Raw genomic sequence first — 17,968 nt, 5'->3', positions numbered from 1 at the left:
GGGAGCTACTCTTTGTTGCAATGTGCGGGCTTCTCATTGGGGTGGCTTCTCTTGTTGCGGAGCACGGGCTGTAGGCACGCAGGCTTCAGTAGTTGTGGCACACCGGCTCAGTAGTTGTGGCTTGCAGGCTCTAGAGCACAGGCTCAGTAGTTGTGGCGCACGGGCTTAGTTGCTCCGCGGCATGTGGGATCTTCCTGGAACAGGTTTTGAACCCCTGTCGCCTGCATTGGCAGGCGGATTCTTAACCACTGCACCACCAGGGAAGTCCAAGCTTTATAATTTTGAATTTTTAGTTTTCGGTAGAATTTTTAGTTGTCATATTTTTTTGGTTGATACTGTAAGTGGTACCCTTTAAAAATACGTTTTCTTACTTCTGATGCTCATGCAGTTGGTTTTTGTTCTAGCAACTCACTGAACTCTTATTAATTTTAATAATTTGACTGTAAATTCTCTTTTGGTAGCCGTAAAATCTAAATGACAGTTTTTTTCCTTTAAAATCTTTGTACCATAAAAATTTTTTTTATTCTTCAAAAGCTTTTCATATTTGAAAATTTGGGGATAAAAGTTGTCTTTAAAGACCTCAGAATTAGTAGTCCAGGGAAATCCTTTATTTTACACATGAGAAAAATGTGTTCTTGAGAGGTAAAGTGACGTTTAAGGTCAACAACTGTGTGGTGGCAGACCTAATGCTAGAATCCTTGTATAATGATTATATTATATTATGTTGCCCAATTCATCAGTATAAATAAGTGAAAGATTGAAGAAGAAAGATAAATGAAAGCAATTAATTAAAAATAAGTATAACTGTTGATACATCTTAGGAAGTTGATGTTTGCATGATAACTCAGTATACTGGATTTACTATTGTAAACAATAATCTAATAACCTTACCAAAATTACAGTAGCTTGTCTTCAGAGCTTCCTCCTATAATAAGCTTTCTCTAGAGCTGTCCATCTATTTTAGTTTGAAAATAACTCAGAAAATTATTTTTATTTTCATTTTGGCCCTCCAATAGAGTGCACCTGTGGGCGTCTTATGTCAAGTTTTTATGTCAGAATGTGCAATAACTTGATTTCCTAAGTATTTGTGATGGCCTTGTTAAAAATAGTCTTGCTGAATGATTATTTTAAATTCAATTATAAACCAATTTAAGATTCAGTGGCTTCCAAGGATCGTGTTGTAAATGTAAAGAAATCACAATTTAGATTGGAGGCATTTAGCATAGTGTTTAAGAGTTCAAGCTCTTAAACTGTCTCTATTTGTTGATGACATACTATTATGTATAGAAAACCCTAAAGAGACTCCACCAAAAAATTGGTAGAACTAATAAACAAAAAAATCAGTAAAATTGCAGGATACAAAATCAATATATGAAAATCTCTTATGCCTCTACTAATAACGAACTATCAGAAAGAGAAATTAAGAAAACAGTTCCATCAAGAACAATAAAATACCTAGGAATAAATTTAACCAAGGAGGTAAAAGACCTGTATGCTGAAAACTATAATACATTAATGAAAGAAATTGGAGAATATACAAATAAGTGGAAAGATCGTCTGTGTTTTGTGGACTGGAAGAATTAATACTGTTAAAATGTCTGTACTACCCAAAGCAGTGTGTACTACCCAAATGTCTGTACTACCGAGTGCAATCCATATCAAAATTCCAATGGCATTTTTCACAGAAATAGAAAAAACAACCCTAAAGTTTGTATAAAACCACAAAAGACCCCAAATAGCCAAAGCAGTCTTGAGAAAGAAGAACAAAGCTGGGGGCATCAAACTCCCTGATTTCAAACTATATTAAAAAGCCATAGTAATCAAAGCAGTATAGTATTGCATAAAAACAGATGCATAGACCAGTGGAACAGAATAGAGAGCCCAGAAATAAATCCACACATATATGATCAGTTAATTTACGACAGAGGAGCTAAAAATATACAATGGGGAAAGAACAGTCTCTTCAATAAATGGTGCTGGGAAAACTAAACAGCTACATGTAAAAGATTGAAATTAGAACACTTTCTCACACCATATATAAAAATAAACTTAAAATGGATTAAAACTTGAACTTAAGACCTGAAACCATAAAATTCCTAGAGGAAAACACTGGCAGTAAGCTGTTTGATGTCGGTCTTGGTGATGATTTTTTGGATTTGACATCAAAACCAAAGGCAACAAAAGCAAAAATCAACAAGTGGGACTACATCAAACTAAAAAGCTTCTGTACAAAAGGAAACCATCCACAAAATGAAAAGGCAATCTACTGAATAGGAGAAAATATTTGCAAATCATATGTCTGATAAGGGGTTAGTGGTCAAAATGTATAAAGAACTTGTAAACTCAATAGCAAAAAACCAAACAATCCAATCAAAAAATGAGCAGAGGATCTGAATAGACATTTTCTAAAGAAGACATACAGATGGCCAATAAGTACATGAAAAGGTGCTTAACATCACTAAGCATCAGGGAAATGCAAAGAAAACCACAATGAGATATTATTGTAAATAGTCTAGAGATGATTTAAAGTACAGGGAGGATATTGCTGTGTAGGTTAACATGCAAATACCAAGTCATTTTATATAAAGAACTTGAACATCTGTGGATTTTAGTAATCATAGGGATTCCTGGAACCAACCCCCTGCAGATACCCAGGAACAACTGTATTGGGGGACCAATAAAAGGAGCCTGATACATTTGATGTCATATAACTTTAGGTAGGTGCTAGGTTGGTCTGAGAACTAGGAAGGAAGAAAGACAATTGGTGGGGGTGGGATACACACTAATTTAATTTACTTCTTTTCCTTTCTTCTTTCTTTTCTCCTTTCCTTCTTCCTCCTTCCCTTTTCCAACCAACAAATACGTATTGAGAGCATATGGTGTTTAGAATACACTCTCCAATTTTTGTAATTTCAACTGATGTGGGGATACAAGGAAGAGAAAAGGGCAGAAGAGTGAACTATAAATTCCATGAAAAACCTAAGTGCTTGGCTGGTGGCAGTGGGAGTGACCTCAAAATAAGTCAGATCAACTTGACATTTCACTATGGAAAGTGGTAATAAGTATTTCTAAGAAATTTCTGAGGACTTCTAGTGGAGAATTGATAGAAACAATGTTGTAATTCTCTGTCATGTTATATCTGACTCAGGGATGTTAAAAGGATAAGTGAAATTAACATTTGTGAACATAATTTGATTTCTTTGGAGAAAAGATATTTCACAGAGTTTTATATTAATGGTTTCTAAGAATTTGACCTGAGCATGAGTGGTAGATTACTCAATTCAGTAAAAGGTACCCTGACATTAAATCCTTATACCTACCCATTAATTTATATTTAATTATATCCATCTCCAAGGCTTCAAATCATGAAACTCAGATATGTTATTTCAGAAAGTAAAACCCCTATTAATCAGAACTTAATTTACCTAAACTGTCAAGTTTTTTTCTACCATACTGGAAACAAAGGACAATCAAATAAAATCATATTAGGGAGCTTGTTCTACAAACATATTTTCAGATTTATTCTGGGCAAGTAAAAGCTAACTTAATATTCTGTACTTTTTCTATTTTGTTATATTTAATAAAAATAGATATTCAAATGTTAGCTTTGATATACTGATAAAGATTTTTATTTAGTAGATTGATTGTACTTATTCAAGAGAGTAGTTTAGATATTGTCTTTTTTTTTTTCATTTCATTATTTATTTAGATGTTTAGCTCTCGCACTAGGTTTTTACAAACTGGTGAACACTGACAAATTATTTGTCTCACAGAACTATAACCACATATTACAAGATAATATAAGTATATGGTCAAACTAACATTAATATACATCACCATTTGGTCAATTTCATAATAAACTATCAAGTATCCAAGTATTGAGTTACACAGCTCAAAAGGCATATAAAAATTAGATGTCTGCTCAGTTCACTAGCAGAAACCCACTTCTTTTTTTTTTTAAATTAATTTATTAATTTATTTATTTTTGGCTGAGTTGGGTCTTCACTGCTGTGCACAGGCTTTATCTAGTTGCGGCGAGTGGGGACTACTCTTCGTTGTAGTGCTTGGGCTTCTCATTGCGGTGGCTTCTCTTGTTGCGGAGCATGGGCTCAGTAGTTGTGGCTCGCAGGCTCAGTATTTGTGGCGCATGGGCTTAGTTGCTCCGTGGCATGTGGGATCTTCCCAGGGATTGAACCTGTGTCCCCTGCATTGGCAGGCGGACTCTTAACCACTGTGCCACCAGTGACGTCCCCACTTTTTTTTTTTTGAAAGGGAGGTTGGGAAGAGAAGACATAAAAGCATATGTCCAACAAAAATAATAGCTGGTAAACAACTTCCAGTAGGTATGGAAAAATAACAAGAATTTCAAAAATTTTATGACTAAGAATTAGCTACAATAACAAAACATCTTTATCTTTAAAAAATATTTACTAAATTAAAGAGCATATTCTACATATTCTATACAAGATAAAGGCAGTATCTTACTAGAAATATTTAATAGCCCTCTCCTGTTCCTTTTTAGGCTCTTCCTGTTAAGTGGCACACAAAAGTGCAAACATTAGAATAATTGTAAAGCTTTTTTGCTTGGAGATGTTAAAGATATACTTCTATATACAATGTAGATTTTCAAAATGCAGATTTTCCATAACAGCAGAAATGAGATTTATGGGAAGATATTAAATAACACCATATGACTTGGTAAAAAATTTAACAAAAATCAATGGTTATGCAAACCTGATATATACTGGTATGAATGTGGGCAAATGTAAATGTAAAGTGAGCAAGGAAATAACTATATAGGCCCTGCTTTCAATGTAAGAAATGACTGAAGCAGTAAACCACATAAGATCTAGAGTATTCTTAGTTCCTAGGGTTTTAGTTCTATATGATACTAAAAAATATACAAGTGTTACACTGGATATTTTGGTACCTAATCTTTCTAAATTTCTTTTGCATTGAAAAGATTCTAGCATGGGAATAGATTTTAAGACATAACTCAGTACTGCATGAGTTCAGGAATTGGAACAAATGAAAAACAAATTTGAAATGCTGAACAGCAAGAATCTTTTGCTAAGTGTCCAAATACATTGATCATAACCTAAACATAGAAGTTCTGTCAAGCAGGTAAACTGGTAAAATTGCTTTTCAATACTCCTGTAAAAGCTTCATTAGACTTGTTCACTGAGCCAACTTCTTGGCTAATATGTGCAACAAATTAGGTCCTGTTTGAAGTTCTACTTCCAAGACAACAGCATCAGACACCTCAGTTTTATTGACCATTGAAGTCTTTGCAGCACAAATGTATTTGAGAATGATACTTCTCTAAGTACAAAAGTTGCTTGATGTTAAAATCTCCATGCTGCTTTTGTCTTCTGATCTGTACTGCATCTTCCTGTTTCATTCTGCCTTCTATTAATGCTAGGGCAACAAGCAGTGGAGCTGTTCCAAGGCTTGCAACGTGGTGAACAGCAGTATAGTAACCAGGTTCTTCATAAAACTTGATTTCACAAGACATAACTAGCCATCAACAGTAAGGTTGGATGGTGGTGCACCTTCATGAAAAGACCAGTCAAGAACATGGATGCCTTCTTTTTCCATAAGAGCAGTGTTGTACATTGCTTTACATACTCTTACTATTGTGGTATTCCATATTTCTTAAGTTTCTCAATAACTTTGTTCAAGGTCTCTTTGGTTGGATTGTGTATAATAATAAAAATCATGTTTTTGTATGTGCCTTCAATGGGAGTTGGGCAGTTCATGCCAGACATGTTAATTTAGTCAGAAAATACTTATTAGGGCTATGAAAGAATTAAACAAATTGAATACAGAAATGATGTAAAGAAACTTCAGCTTATTCCACTTGAAATTCTCAGTGCTTTGAGTAAGAAGTTGGGAATAATGGGGAATGAGATGAACCTCCTAAGAAGAAGAAAGTCTTCAATCCTGTAATACTGAGCAACAGAGAGGAAGTGTTTTGAGGCTCACCCTGTCTAGGTCAGAACAGGAAAATGCTCTGTGGATTTCAGTTCAACACTTCTGTGTCCAGGTAACTGCTCTTATGAGGCTTCTTGGTGGAGGTGGTAGTGAATTTCTACAGCTCTCATGTCCTCATGAAGGTCATAATGTGCTTGGCAGTAATCTTCACTGACCTTCAGAAACTCCGTAAATGTGTGATGACAGAAAGGATTATGTTTACTCATTGAAAACTGTGGCCTAATCATGCAGTGGATACCAAAGTGGCAGCGACGCAGGCAGCTGCGGCTGCAGCTGCAGGGCGGGGCTCCATGGTGATTGGTTGCAGGGTGGAGACAGTGCAGGTGTTGACAGAGGCAGCAGGCAGGTATTGGGTTTTGAAAAATAGTTGAAATCAGAATGTTCCATTCCCCAGGCATTCTTCGTCTAATTTTATTGTAATTAAAAGAAGACTTTGGGAATATTTTTCAGGTTTTTTAAAGGTGAAAACAGACTTAAAATCTGTAGCTCTAAAATTAAATGATTTGCTTATTTAAAGTTTTAAAAATATTTGTAATGAAGTTTAAAGGATAAATTTCATTGAGTCATGAAAAATGGAAATACTGAAATGAGATTCTTATGAGGAAAGTGATGTCCCCTTAATATTTGTTGATGCGAGTATAGAAATTATTACAGATTTTCTTTTAGCTCTGCTCACTATTTATTTGGGAGTGAAAGTGGAGTGAAAGGCAATGTATTCCATTCTGCCAAAGAATGTAGTAGTGGGTGGAAAGTGTGTGGGCTTTGTAATCAAATCTCATCTCTTCTGCTTACTAGTCATGCAGCTTTGGGCAAGTGATCTGCCCTCACTGAATTTCCTTATCTTTAGAATGGAGACAATAATAGTCTTCACGGGATTGTTGTGATTTAGTGAGAATTAAGTATCTGAAAAGACTGCAGCACAATGCCTGTCACACAGTAAACTCAACAAATATTTGTTTCCATCATCTTGTCATCTTACCTTGTTTCCATTTTTCCATAACTTCTAATCTTATTTTTTTAATAATCTTATTGAGATATGAAATCCAAATTTGATAATTTGGGTAAAATAGTAGGTGTACAATTTAATATGGAATGGTTAAATCAAATTCATGTCAATTTAACACCATTATAATGCTTTAAAAATTGTTGAATTATATTTAATTGAGATTTATTATTATCTTCCAGTTAATTATCCTTTTGTTTTGTCTGTCATAGTCTCCATTAATATTTTTCCTCTTTAATTTTTGTCCTAATTGACTTTTTGATCGAATTGAAGAACAGAAGTGGTAGTAAAATACTCTTCACTATCCGTGTTGTGTCTCTGTATTTTATTCTTTGCCAAATAGATTTTAAAAAACTGATGAAAGTGATACCACAGAAGCATAGCCATCCAAGTCTTCTTAAAGAAAAGAATATCTAAGCTTAATTCTTAAGAATAACTTTCTTATTGCCCAGAGAAAATAAGAGGACCTTTTCATTTACTTGCTATTCGAGATTAGAAATGTACCAGAAAAGGCTTATTAATGATGTTTGCATATATTTTTCACGCAAAATGTGCAGTTCAGGCATTGTGGTCTAGTCCTAGGAAACTGTTTATAGCATCCTAGTGAGGTTATATATAGACTGCTAAAATCTTCTACTGATGTTAAGCAAGATTCCAAGATACTTGTCATAAAAGTAGATGAGTTGGGGAGACTGATTAAGTCAGTACAGATCATTACTGGAAAAATAACAAAAGTAAAATTTTTGTTAGACATGAGAATATGTGAAAGATTGCATATATTGATTTCCATTATGCTGGATTGTGTACAATATATCAAGATGTAAAAAATTGTATCCTATGTCTTTTGACAGAAGTAGGTTATACTAGATCAGTGGATGCAACATTCTTTTTTCTTCTTTTATTAACTTTATTAACTGAATGTTGCCAGTGAATTTAAAATGTTATTTTTTCTGAACAACTAAATACAGAACTCAATACCTTTAATTGTTCTTCAAATTAACTGGATTTGATCCAGTACTTTAACTTTTACAAACTACTTCATAACACTCTACTCAGGTTATTTCTGTTTCATTAGTATGTCATTTATTGCACAAAGCTTAATATTATGCTTTATTTATTTACCAGACATTCCTCTGATAAAAACAGAAAAATAATTTCTAGAGGGAAAGGTAAGGTAAGAAAGTTTTATCTAATATTGTTGACCTATTTTTCTAGGAAACCATTAGCATCTAACGCTATTACAGCTAGAATTTAAAAACAAATTTAATGGACCTCAATAAATGCACCTTTGGGTCATGCCAATCTTATTATTACGCACATTTTACACTGAATTTAACCATTCACTAGGAAACCAAAATGGAAACTTCTGAGTACAAGCAGTTTTTTAGCTTTTCCTTATTATTAACTCATCGTTATTGTTATTAGCAATAGTAATATTAGTACACCTTTTCAAATACACCAATTTTATAAATTTGTAAAAAAAGCCTTTTAGCTTTCTCTTTTAAAATTTGGAACACCATCTACCCCCAGTTTCCAACATATATGCCTTTTAAAATATTTTGCCAGTTATTTTCCCCTATCTAGAGCTTATTTTCTTTCTTCCTTTTTTTTAAATTAACATCTTTATTGGCGTATAATTGCTTTACAATGTTGTGTTAGTTTCTGCTGTATAACAGAGTGAATCAGCTATATGTATACATATATCCCCATGTCCCCTCCCTCTTGCGTCTCCCTCCCACCCTCCCTATCCCACCCCTCTAGGTGGTCACAAAACACTGAGCTGATCTCCCTGTGCTAGGCAGCTGCTTCCCACTAGCTATCTGTTTTACATTCGATAGTGTATATATGTCAGTGCTACTCTTTTTCATTGTTAGTGTATTGGAATGCAAGAGATTTCTGTGCATTAATTTTGTATCCTGCTACTTTACCAGATTCATTGATTAGCTCTAGTAGTTTTCTGGTAGCATCTTTAAGATTCTCTATGTATAGTATCATGTCATCTGCAAACAGTGACAGCTTACTTGTTTTCCAATTTGATTCCTTTTATTTCTTTTTCTTCCCTGATTGCTGTGCCTAAAACTTCCAAAACCGTGTTGAATAATAGTGGTGAGAGTAGGTAACCTTGTCTTGTTCCTGATCTTAGAGGAAATGGTTTCGGTTTTTCACTATTGAGAACGATGTTTGCTGTGGGTTTGTCATATATAGCCTTTATTATGTTGAGGTAGGTTCCCTCTATGCCTACTTTCTGGAGAGTTTTTATAAGAAATGGGTGTTGAATTTGTCAAAAGCTTTTTCTGCATCTATTGAGATGACCATATGGTTTTTATTCCTTAATTTGCTAATCCCATTGATTGATTTGCATATATTGAAGAATCCTTGCATTCCTGGGATAAACCCCACTTGATCATGGTGTATGATCCTTTTAATGTGCTGTTGGATTCTGTTTGCTAGTATTTTGTTGAGGATATTTGCATCTATGTTCATCAGTGATATTTGCCTTGGTAGTTTTCCATCTTGTTTAATTTGTCATTTAAAGCTTGTGTTTCCTTATTTATTTTCATTTTGGATGATCTGTCCATTGGTGAAAGTGGGGTATTAAAGTCCCGTATTATTACTGTGTTACTGTCGATTTCTACTTTTATGGTTGTTGGCATTTGCCTTATGTACTGAGGTGCTCCTCTGTTAGTTGCATAAATATTTACAATTGTTATCTCTTCCTCTTGGATTGATCCCTTGATCATTATGTAGTGTCCTTCTTTGTCTCTTGTAATAGTCTTTATTTTCAAGTCTATTTTGTCTGATATGAGAATTGCTACTCCAGCTTTCATTTGATTTCCACTTGCATGGAGTATCTTTTTCCATCCCCTCACTTTCACTCTGTATGTGTCCCTAGGTCTAAAGTGGGTCTTTTGTAGACGGCATATATATGGGTCTTGTTTTTGTATCCATTCAGCCAGTCTGTGTCTTTTGGGTGGAACATTTAATCCATTTATATTTAAGGTAACTATTGATATGTATGTTCCTATTACCATTATCTTAATTGTTTTGGGTTGGTTTTTGGAGGTCTTTTCCTTCTCTTGTGTTTCCTGCCCAGAGAAGTTCCTTTAGCATTTATTATAAAGTTGGTTTGGTGGTGCTGAATTCTCTTAACTTTTGCTTGTCTGTAAAGGTTTTAATTTCTCCATCAAATCTGAATGAGATCCTTGCTGGGTAGAGTAATCTTGGTTGTAGGTTTTTCCCTTTCATCACTTTAAATATGTCCTGCCACTCCCTTCTGGCTTGCAGAGTTTCTGCTGAAAGATCAGCTGATAACCTTATGGGGATTCCCTTGTATGTTATTTGTTGCTTTTCCCTTGCTGCTTTTAATATTTTTTCTTTGCATTGAATTTTTGATAGTTTGATTAATATGTCTCTTGGAGTGTTTCTCCCTGGATTTATCCTGTGTGGGACTCTCTGTGCTTCCTGGACTTGATTGACTATTTCCTTTTCCATGTTAGGGAAGTTTTCGACTATAATCTCTTCAAATATTTCCTCAGACCCTTTCTTTTTCTCTTCTTCTTCTGGGACCCCTATAATTCGAGTGTTGCTGTGTTTAATGTTGTCCCAGAGACTGTCCTCAATTCTTTTCATTCTTTTTTCTTTATTCTGCTCTGCGGTAGTTATTTCCACTATTTTATCTTCTAGGTCACTTATCTGTTCTTCTGCCTCAGTTATTCTGCTACTGATTCCTTCTAGAGAATTTTTAATTTCATTTATTGTGTTGTTCATCATTGTTTGTTGGCTCTTTAGTTCTTCTAGGTCCTTTTAAACATTTCTTGTATTTTCTCCATTCTATTTCCAACATTTTGGATCATCTTTACTATCATTACTCTGAATTCTTTTTCAGGTAGACTGCCTATTTCCTCTTCATTTGTTTGATCTGGTGGGTTTTTACCTTGCTCCTTCATCTGCTGTGTGTTTCTCTGTCTTCTCATTTTGCTTAACTTATTGTTTGGGAGTCTGTTTTTCGCAGGCTGCATGTTCGTAGTTCATGTTGTTTTTGTGTCTGCACCCAGTGGCTGAGGTTGGTTCAGTGGTTTGTGTAGGCTTCCTGATGGAGGGGACTGGTGCCTGTGTTCCTGTGGGTGGGGCTGGATCTTGTCTTACTGGTGGGCAGGGCCGTGTCCGGTGATGTGTTTTGGGGTGTCTGCTACCTTATTATGATTTTAGGCAGCCTCTCTGCTAATGGGGGGGGTTGTGTTCCTGTCTTGCTAGTTGTTTGGCATGGGGGTTCCAGCACTGGAGCTTGCTGGCATTGGGTGGAGCTGGGTCTTAGCTTTGAGACAGGGATGGCTGGGAGAGCTCTCACCGATTGATATTATGTGGGGCTGAGAGGTCTCTGGTGGTCCAATGTCCTGAATTCTGCTCTCCCACCTCGGAGACTCAGGCCTGATCCCAGGCCGGAACACCAATACCCTGTCAGCCACATGGTAATCATTCTTTCCAGTGGTGGACCAACAGTGACACAGGGAGAGTGGTTTGTCCAAGCTAAAATCCAGCTGGAGGAGGTCATGGAGAGGACATAATGGCTGGTTGAACAGAGAGGTGGACCCAGGCGATTCCGTGACTTAACTGTTGGGTTAGTGGAGGCACATTCCCCACAGCAACATTTGTTATTTTGACCATTTCTGTGAGCCATCCAAAATGTTAGAGAAATATAATAACTTGTAGTTTTGCTAATATAATGCACAGATTTGAATTTCAAGCCTTGAAGCTGGTGTGCTTGACTAAGTCAGTAAACTAAATAGTTAGTGGGAAGGTGAGCAATGGAAAACAGGAAGAAAGAGATGGAAAACTTGTCTACACAATACTAATTTTAGCTCTGACAAGAAAAGGGAAGGAGTGGATGGGGCACCTCTGCTGCTTACCTCCTCCTCCATTATAGGAAGAGTGCTTAATATTGGGTAGTGTTTGGAAGCAGAGATTAAAGCAGTCAAGACTTAGGTGTAGGCTATAGGTTCAGGTGCAGGTGACTGAGAGTGAAAATGGCAGGCTTGGTGGCTGAAAAGACCTTGGTGAGAGAAGGGCCAGTAGCAGGATGTAATCCCAATGCCTTTCTGTAAGAAAAGAGTCAGGGGCTTTAGAGAATTGATTGGAGAATGTCTAGAACATTAGCCTCTGTATCTCTTTGATGTTCTGTTCTCTGATTTTTGCATTTAAGTGGACATTTAAATTTTTCAGTTAAACCTTACTACGTTTAAAGGAGAAATTACATACCCTAGTGCTGTTCTTCAATTTAAGAGTTTGCTATGGTCTCTGGATGGTTCCATTTAGAATTTCAAGGGCCTATTTTATGTTAGTTATTTGCCGTAAATATTGAACAGCAATAATGAGTGCATGCATTTAACTTAATTATCTGAGTTGATTAAATTATCAATATAAAACAAAACACACCATTAAATTCTTTCAAATGCCAGTTCACATAGTTTCAGGGTAATGCAGAATTATTAAAAGCAAAGGTTCATGTCACACCAATTGGGTTTGACTTCAAACTCCACTACTTACTAGCTGTGTGACCTGAGACATGTTACTTAACTTCTTTGTGCCTCAGTTTCATAACCTGTGAAACAGGTATGTTAATAATATGTATCTTGGAAATAATGTATGAGATAATGCCTGTAATGTGCTTATTTTATTAGTGCAGTGCTGGAGATATACCAAGTGCTCAATAAATGTTATTTATTATTGTATTATACTAAACCCCATGTGACTTACATATATGAGCCTATAGCTACCTAGCTCAACCCTTATGTAACATGTCTGTTGCTGTTGAGTTCCTGTCTCTGCAGTGCAGTTTGAGTTTTATTTCTAATAATATAAGGGCAGAATACCTGGTATCATATAGTCTTATAATGCCAAATATTTAAAATTTGGCAATCAATTCAGAAAGTCTTGATGGTCCAACACCTGTGGCTAGCATATTTATTATGATTAGTTTTGTAGAGCATTGGTGGCGAGATTTGTTAACTTGGCAGTTCCTCAAGACATGGAAGAAAAGGAAGAAGAAAAGCCAAAAGTAAATTACTCTGCCATCAAGCTAACAATTATATAACAAAATTTGTTGAATTTGCTTGGTCCAGTAGTCATTAGATTGCTGCAGAAGAGGTAACCCACAGAGCATTCTGAATAATTTATGTCAGGAAAAAAAAGTAACACTTATGAGCAGAAACTCAGAGATTTAAGAGAGCATCAAAGATCTCTGTGATCCTCAAATCCCCAGTTGCTTTAATTTCAACTACTATTCTAGATTGGGATGATGATATTATTGAAGATAAGCTTGGTGTAGGTTGCTAAAGATGCTCTAAGGTAGTATTATCTGATTAGTAGCGTGGTTAAAGAATGTATAGCAATTTTAAGTGAATGGTTTAAAAACATTGTCACCAATACAGTAATTTATTTAAATTTCATTTAGTGAAAAATTTTTATTATGGTAATACTAGCCTGTTATAAATGAAAAGTTATGCTTTTTGAAATGTCATACTCTAATGGTCTAGAGCAGTGAAAGATTATTTATCTATTTAAAATTTTTTTTTTTTTTTTACCCATTGGTTACTGGTTCCTGACTGGGCCAACAAAGAATTTCAGGGAGGAGGGTAAAGAATGGCCGAGCAGCCCTGATACAGGGCTTACCTGTTCCTTCAATGTTAGACAAACATAATAATGGGAAAGTATTTATTTCAGACCATTTTCCACTCACATATGTTTCTAGAATTGGGTTTCATGCCTTCTTTTTTGAGAGGTTTTAAAATTTCTTTTTCATTTGATGACCTTTAAAATCTATTTAAGCATGATCTATTTAAGGTATTCTATTAGATCAGACACCAAATAGTGGTAAGGGAAGAAAATATTAGCAGTTTCTTTTTTTTAACCTATAAAAGAATGAAGTTGTGCTTCACTAATATTTATTATATATATTTGAAATAGCAAATACATATGACTTTCAAATTAGTAGATATATATATACATGTGTGTCCTCACATTTTTTTTAACTAACAGGAGTGAGTGTATGATTTAAACAATGTAGAAACTACTTATATAAATAACCACTGTATTTGTTTCAAACCCAGTTTGAACTTTATACAATTTCAGTGCTCACCTTTTGGTTTTGTGCTGAGAGAAGGCCATACCATATGCTTTGTTGTGCAATGTAGGTTTTGCTGGGCCTTGAATAAAGTGTGAGAGTTGAGTCATCACACATGGTACTATAGGATTGCCAAACTGTAAGAATATCATATTCTTCTATCAATTGGATATATTTGAGGGATTTTTGTCTTAATTTTAATAAGATAACAAAGCAACTTGCTATCGTTATTTATAGGAATGTAGTAGTGTGTCTTCAATGTAGATTTTTTTTTTTGTCTTGATTCTCGCAGTGATTGTTTTGATACCCACTCAGTGAAGACTTAAATAAAAATAACTGCTGTGATGCTAACCTGATATTCAGGTGAAAAAGGCACTTTAAGGAGATAACAAGTTAGATCTCATGATAACTGGTGCTCAAAGAGTGTTTGTTGGCAAAAGTCGTAGTTAAATATAAGATCTGATTATCCTGAACAGTAAACAGAGCATGGAAATTATGAATGGCATTTTGTGCAACATACTTCTGTGAACAGATGTATTCTATATCATCAAATTATATTGTAGTATGGATGTCAAAATATAGAAAAAAATGAAGTGTATAACCAGGCCTGAAGTTAACCTCTTTCTCCTGTTAAATACAACAGCAGTCATTTAATTTCAGCAAAATAACATCATCCTTCAAATAGAATTAATGTTCTTAGAATATTATTAGTTTAGTAGCTTTATTAGAATCTGCTTTATAATTTTGTATTTATTTTTAGTTTTGTAAGAAATATAAGCCTAAGGAATTTATTTTCGTGTATATATTTAAGTATCATTTTACAAATAATTTTACGCTTGGGCCAGGTGAGAGTTTTTTTTTTTCTCCAGAAAAGAGTTCTGAACATTTCTTAACTTTCAGAAACAGTGCATTAGAATATGTGGTTGAATTTCTAAACCTTTGAAAATTCAGTCTGTTTTCTGTCCTGTTTTTTATTTATTATCTACAGATATAATGAATATTTTTTATGATATATTGATTATGTTAACCAAAGGTTATAGTACTTATATTGAAACTCAAAACTATCTGTAGGAAAGTGTTGATTGAATTTATAATTTTAAGCTGAAGTGACTACTTCTTTATGAAATTGATATTGTATAGATATTAAGTAATCATTTCATTTCAAGGAACGAAATTAACCAACCAAAAACATGACCTAAAGGAATATTTTTATTTTTATATTGAGATTTATAGGTCAGTTCATTCTTGTTTAATAGTGGCTTATAACAGAAAAGATATGATTGATAATAACTTAATATAAATCATTTTAAGTTATTAAAATGAGAAGATATATTTTCCATTTTAAGAGGAATAACTTTCACCATTCTGTGAGTATGAATCAGTAACAGCTGAAGATCTGATCTTTGAATGTGGCAGGGTTGGAACCCTTTCAAAATAGAAACCTAGCCAATTTTCAAGAAAAATCACAGTGTTTCAGTTCTGAACTTTAATGTATTTGGACGATATGCAGCAGAACATTTTCTTCTTGCTATCTCTTTCCAAACTAATTACATATGCCACATTAATTTTTCCCTTATGTTTGGGAAGCTTAAGTATATGGTAGAATAAAGAATTGCCTGATTCATGTTCACCAGTTTTAATGGAAAGATCAAGATGAGAAGCATTTAAGAGAGACTTTGTAATTTTCTCTCAAAGAAAATAAAAGCAAAAATGAAAATGTTTCATTCACTCAATGAATGTTTATTGAATACCTACTATATGCCAGGCTCTATTACTAAGCCTGAGTGATACAGTGGTGAACAGGACAGATAAAAGTCCCTGCCCTCAGAGAAATGCTCATATTCTAATGGGAGGGGGGTGGTGGGAGAAGATGGGGATTTCAGATTCATAAATGACCTATAGAAAAACAAACTTGAAGTGAGAATAGAGTACCTTAGCTGAGATTTGAATGATATGAAGATTTGGGAGGAGAGAAGTCTAAATTTGGTCAGTAGCCCCTGAATTGGGAAAGGCTTGACATATCCCTGGAACAGTATGGAAGTAGCATAGTGAACATGGGTGCTAGGGTCTGAAGTTAGAGAGGCAGACAGAGACCACATTGAGCCTTTTAGACCATGTAAGGAGTTTCTGTTTTCCTCTAATTACAATGGGGAGTTCTTGAACGGTTTTAAGTGAGAAAGTTTAGTGATTTGACTTGTTTAAGGAAGGTCACTCTGGTGGCTCTAAGGGGAATGAACCATGGGAGGGTGAGAGTGGAAGTGGGAAGCCAGGTGGGAGCTAATCCAGCACCTAATCCAGCATCATCTAGAGATGATGGTTGCTGGTGTCAGGGAGATGGAGTGGAGCCAGTGAACAATGACTGCATTGGAGATGTGTTCCTGTGGTACAGTGATTGCACTTGCTGATGGGTTGCATGTTTTCATACTTAAGCATATGAGATTCTGAAAAGTAGATTCTTTGGAATATAGTTTAACTCAGTAAGTCTTGAGAGTTTCAAATATTACTAAAATTAAAAAAAAATGTTTTGGGAGGACAGTGCAGCTCCTTCATCTTAGCTTCCTTTTGCTATATGGCATAAAGTATACTCTGTTGGGAAAAAAAATTTAAGTTGGTTACTTTCAAGTTCTGCGGATAAGTTCATGACAGATTGTTCTAATTTCTCTACTTTAAAACTTATACTACATAAAGATATGAAAAAAATAATTAAAGCTCTTTTAAATATGTCCTCAATAATTATTTTGAGTTATTTTTAATAAATAAAGAAAGAATGAAGATAATTACCACATTATATAAATAGAATATATTTGTTTTTACCTTTCTGGTTTTATTTAAATAGTACACTATATTTACTGAAATTTTTTTTTCCTAGTCACATTGTTCTGATGCTTGCAGATGATATGGCATGCAACCCTAGAAATCCTAAACCAGCTACAGTGTTTAGTCACAAGAATATGGAATTAAATGTGTATGGTGATGATGTGGAAGTGGATTATAGAAGTTATGAGGTAAATTGTTTAGTTGAGCAACATTTTTGAAATGTTTTCACTTTTAAGCTCTAAAATAGTGGTAGAATAAAATAATCTTATTCTTTTTCTTTAAACTTTGTATATGATTGTCACTGAAACCTTGCTATAATTCTGTTTCTGGAGTTCATATTAAGGAAACAATATATGAGTAAAACTATCACAGCATGAATATTTCATATATGTATCTAGGATAGAGCAACTTTATCTTGGCTTCTATATTAGAGTATTTTATTAAGGTTTAATATATCAACATTCTTTTATAGTAAGTGTATTCTTTGTTTTTCATATTTGATATAAAATTTCAAGTTTTATATTTTTAGTAAGTATATTGTGAAAATATTAAAGTGACTAACACTACTTAGAGGTAATCACTTTTAATATGCTTCCAGTGTTTTTAGCATGCATGATTAAAAATAAAAATGTAAATTTGAAAAAATGGCATTATACTATATTTTCTCCCTTTGAAACTTCATTTTAAATTTAATAGATTGTATGTTTAAAATTTGAAGTCTTCCTTGATGAAGTCTTCCTCAATAATCCTTCCCCTTTTACCAAGTCTACCAAAAGTAAGACACAATTTCCCATGTTCCCAGACCTGTTTTTTTTTTTTTTTTAAAGTCTTTTTTTTTTTTAATTTTTATTTATTTTATTTATAGCTGTATTGGGTCTTCGTTTCTGTGCGAGGGCTTTCTCTAGTTGTGGCAAGCGGGGCCACTCTTCATCGCGGTGCGCATGCCTCTCACTATCGCGGCCTCTTTTGTTGCGGAGCACAGGCTCCAGATGCGCAAGCTCAGTAATTGTGGCTCACGGGCCCAGACGCTCCGT

The 17,968-nt window shown here is 34.5% G+C and overlaps 1 protein-coding gene and 1 pseudogene across 2 annotated transcripts in view; one reads left to right on the top strand and one right to left on the bottom strand.

The window, feature by feature from the left end:
* PIGK (phosphatidylinositol glycan anchor biosynthesis class K) overlaps positions 1–17,968 on the top strand; it is a 145,757-nt gene that overhangs the window by 20,368 nt on the left and 107,421 nt on the right. For both annotated transcript variants that reach the window (XM_007191754.2, XM_007191755.2), the window contains one exon: positions 16,987–17,122. In XM_007191754.2, the coding sequence (XP_007191816.1) occupies positions 16,987–17,122 (136 nt within the window). The remainder of the gene's footprint in view (positions 1–16,986; positions 17,123–17,968) is intronic.
* On the bottom strand, positions 5,270–5,768 carry LOC130708962 (protein tyrosine phosphatase type IVA 1-like; annotated as a pseudogene).

Source organism: Balaenoptera acutorostrata, chromosome 1 (genome assembly GCF_949987535.1).
Source record: "Balaenoptera acutorostrata chromosome 1, mBalAcu1.1, whole genome shotgun sequence".
In the NCBI taxonomy this organism is placed as follows: Eukaryota; Metazoa; Chordata; class Mammalia; order Artiodactyla; family Balaenopteridae; genus Balaenoptera; species Balaenoptera acutorostrata.
The sequence above is the reverse complement of the archived record's forward strand: the minus strand, read 5'-3'. Positions and strand labels throughout refer to the sequence as shown.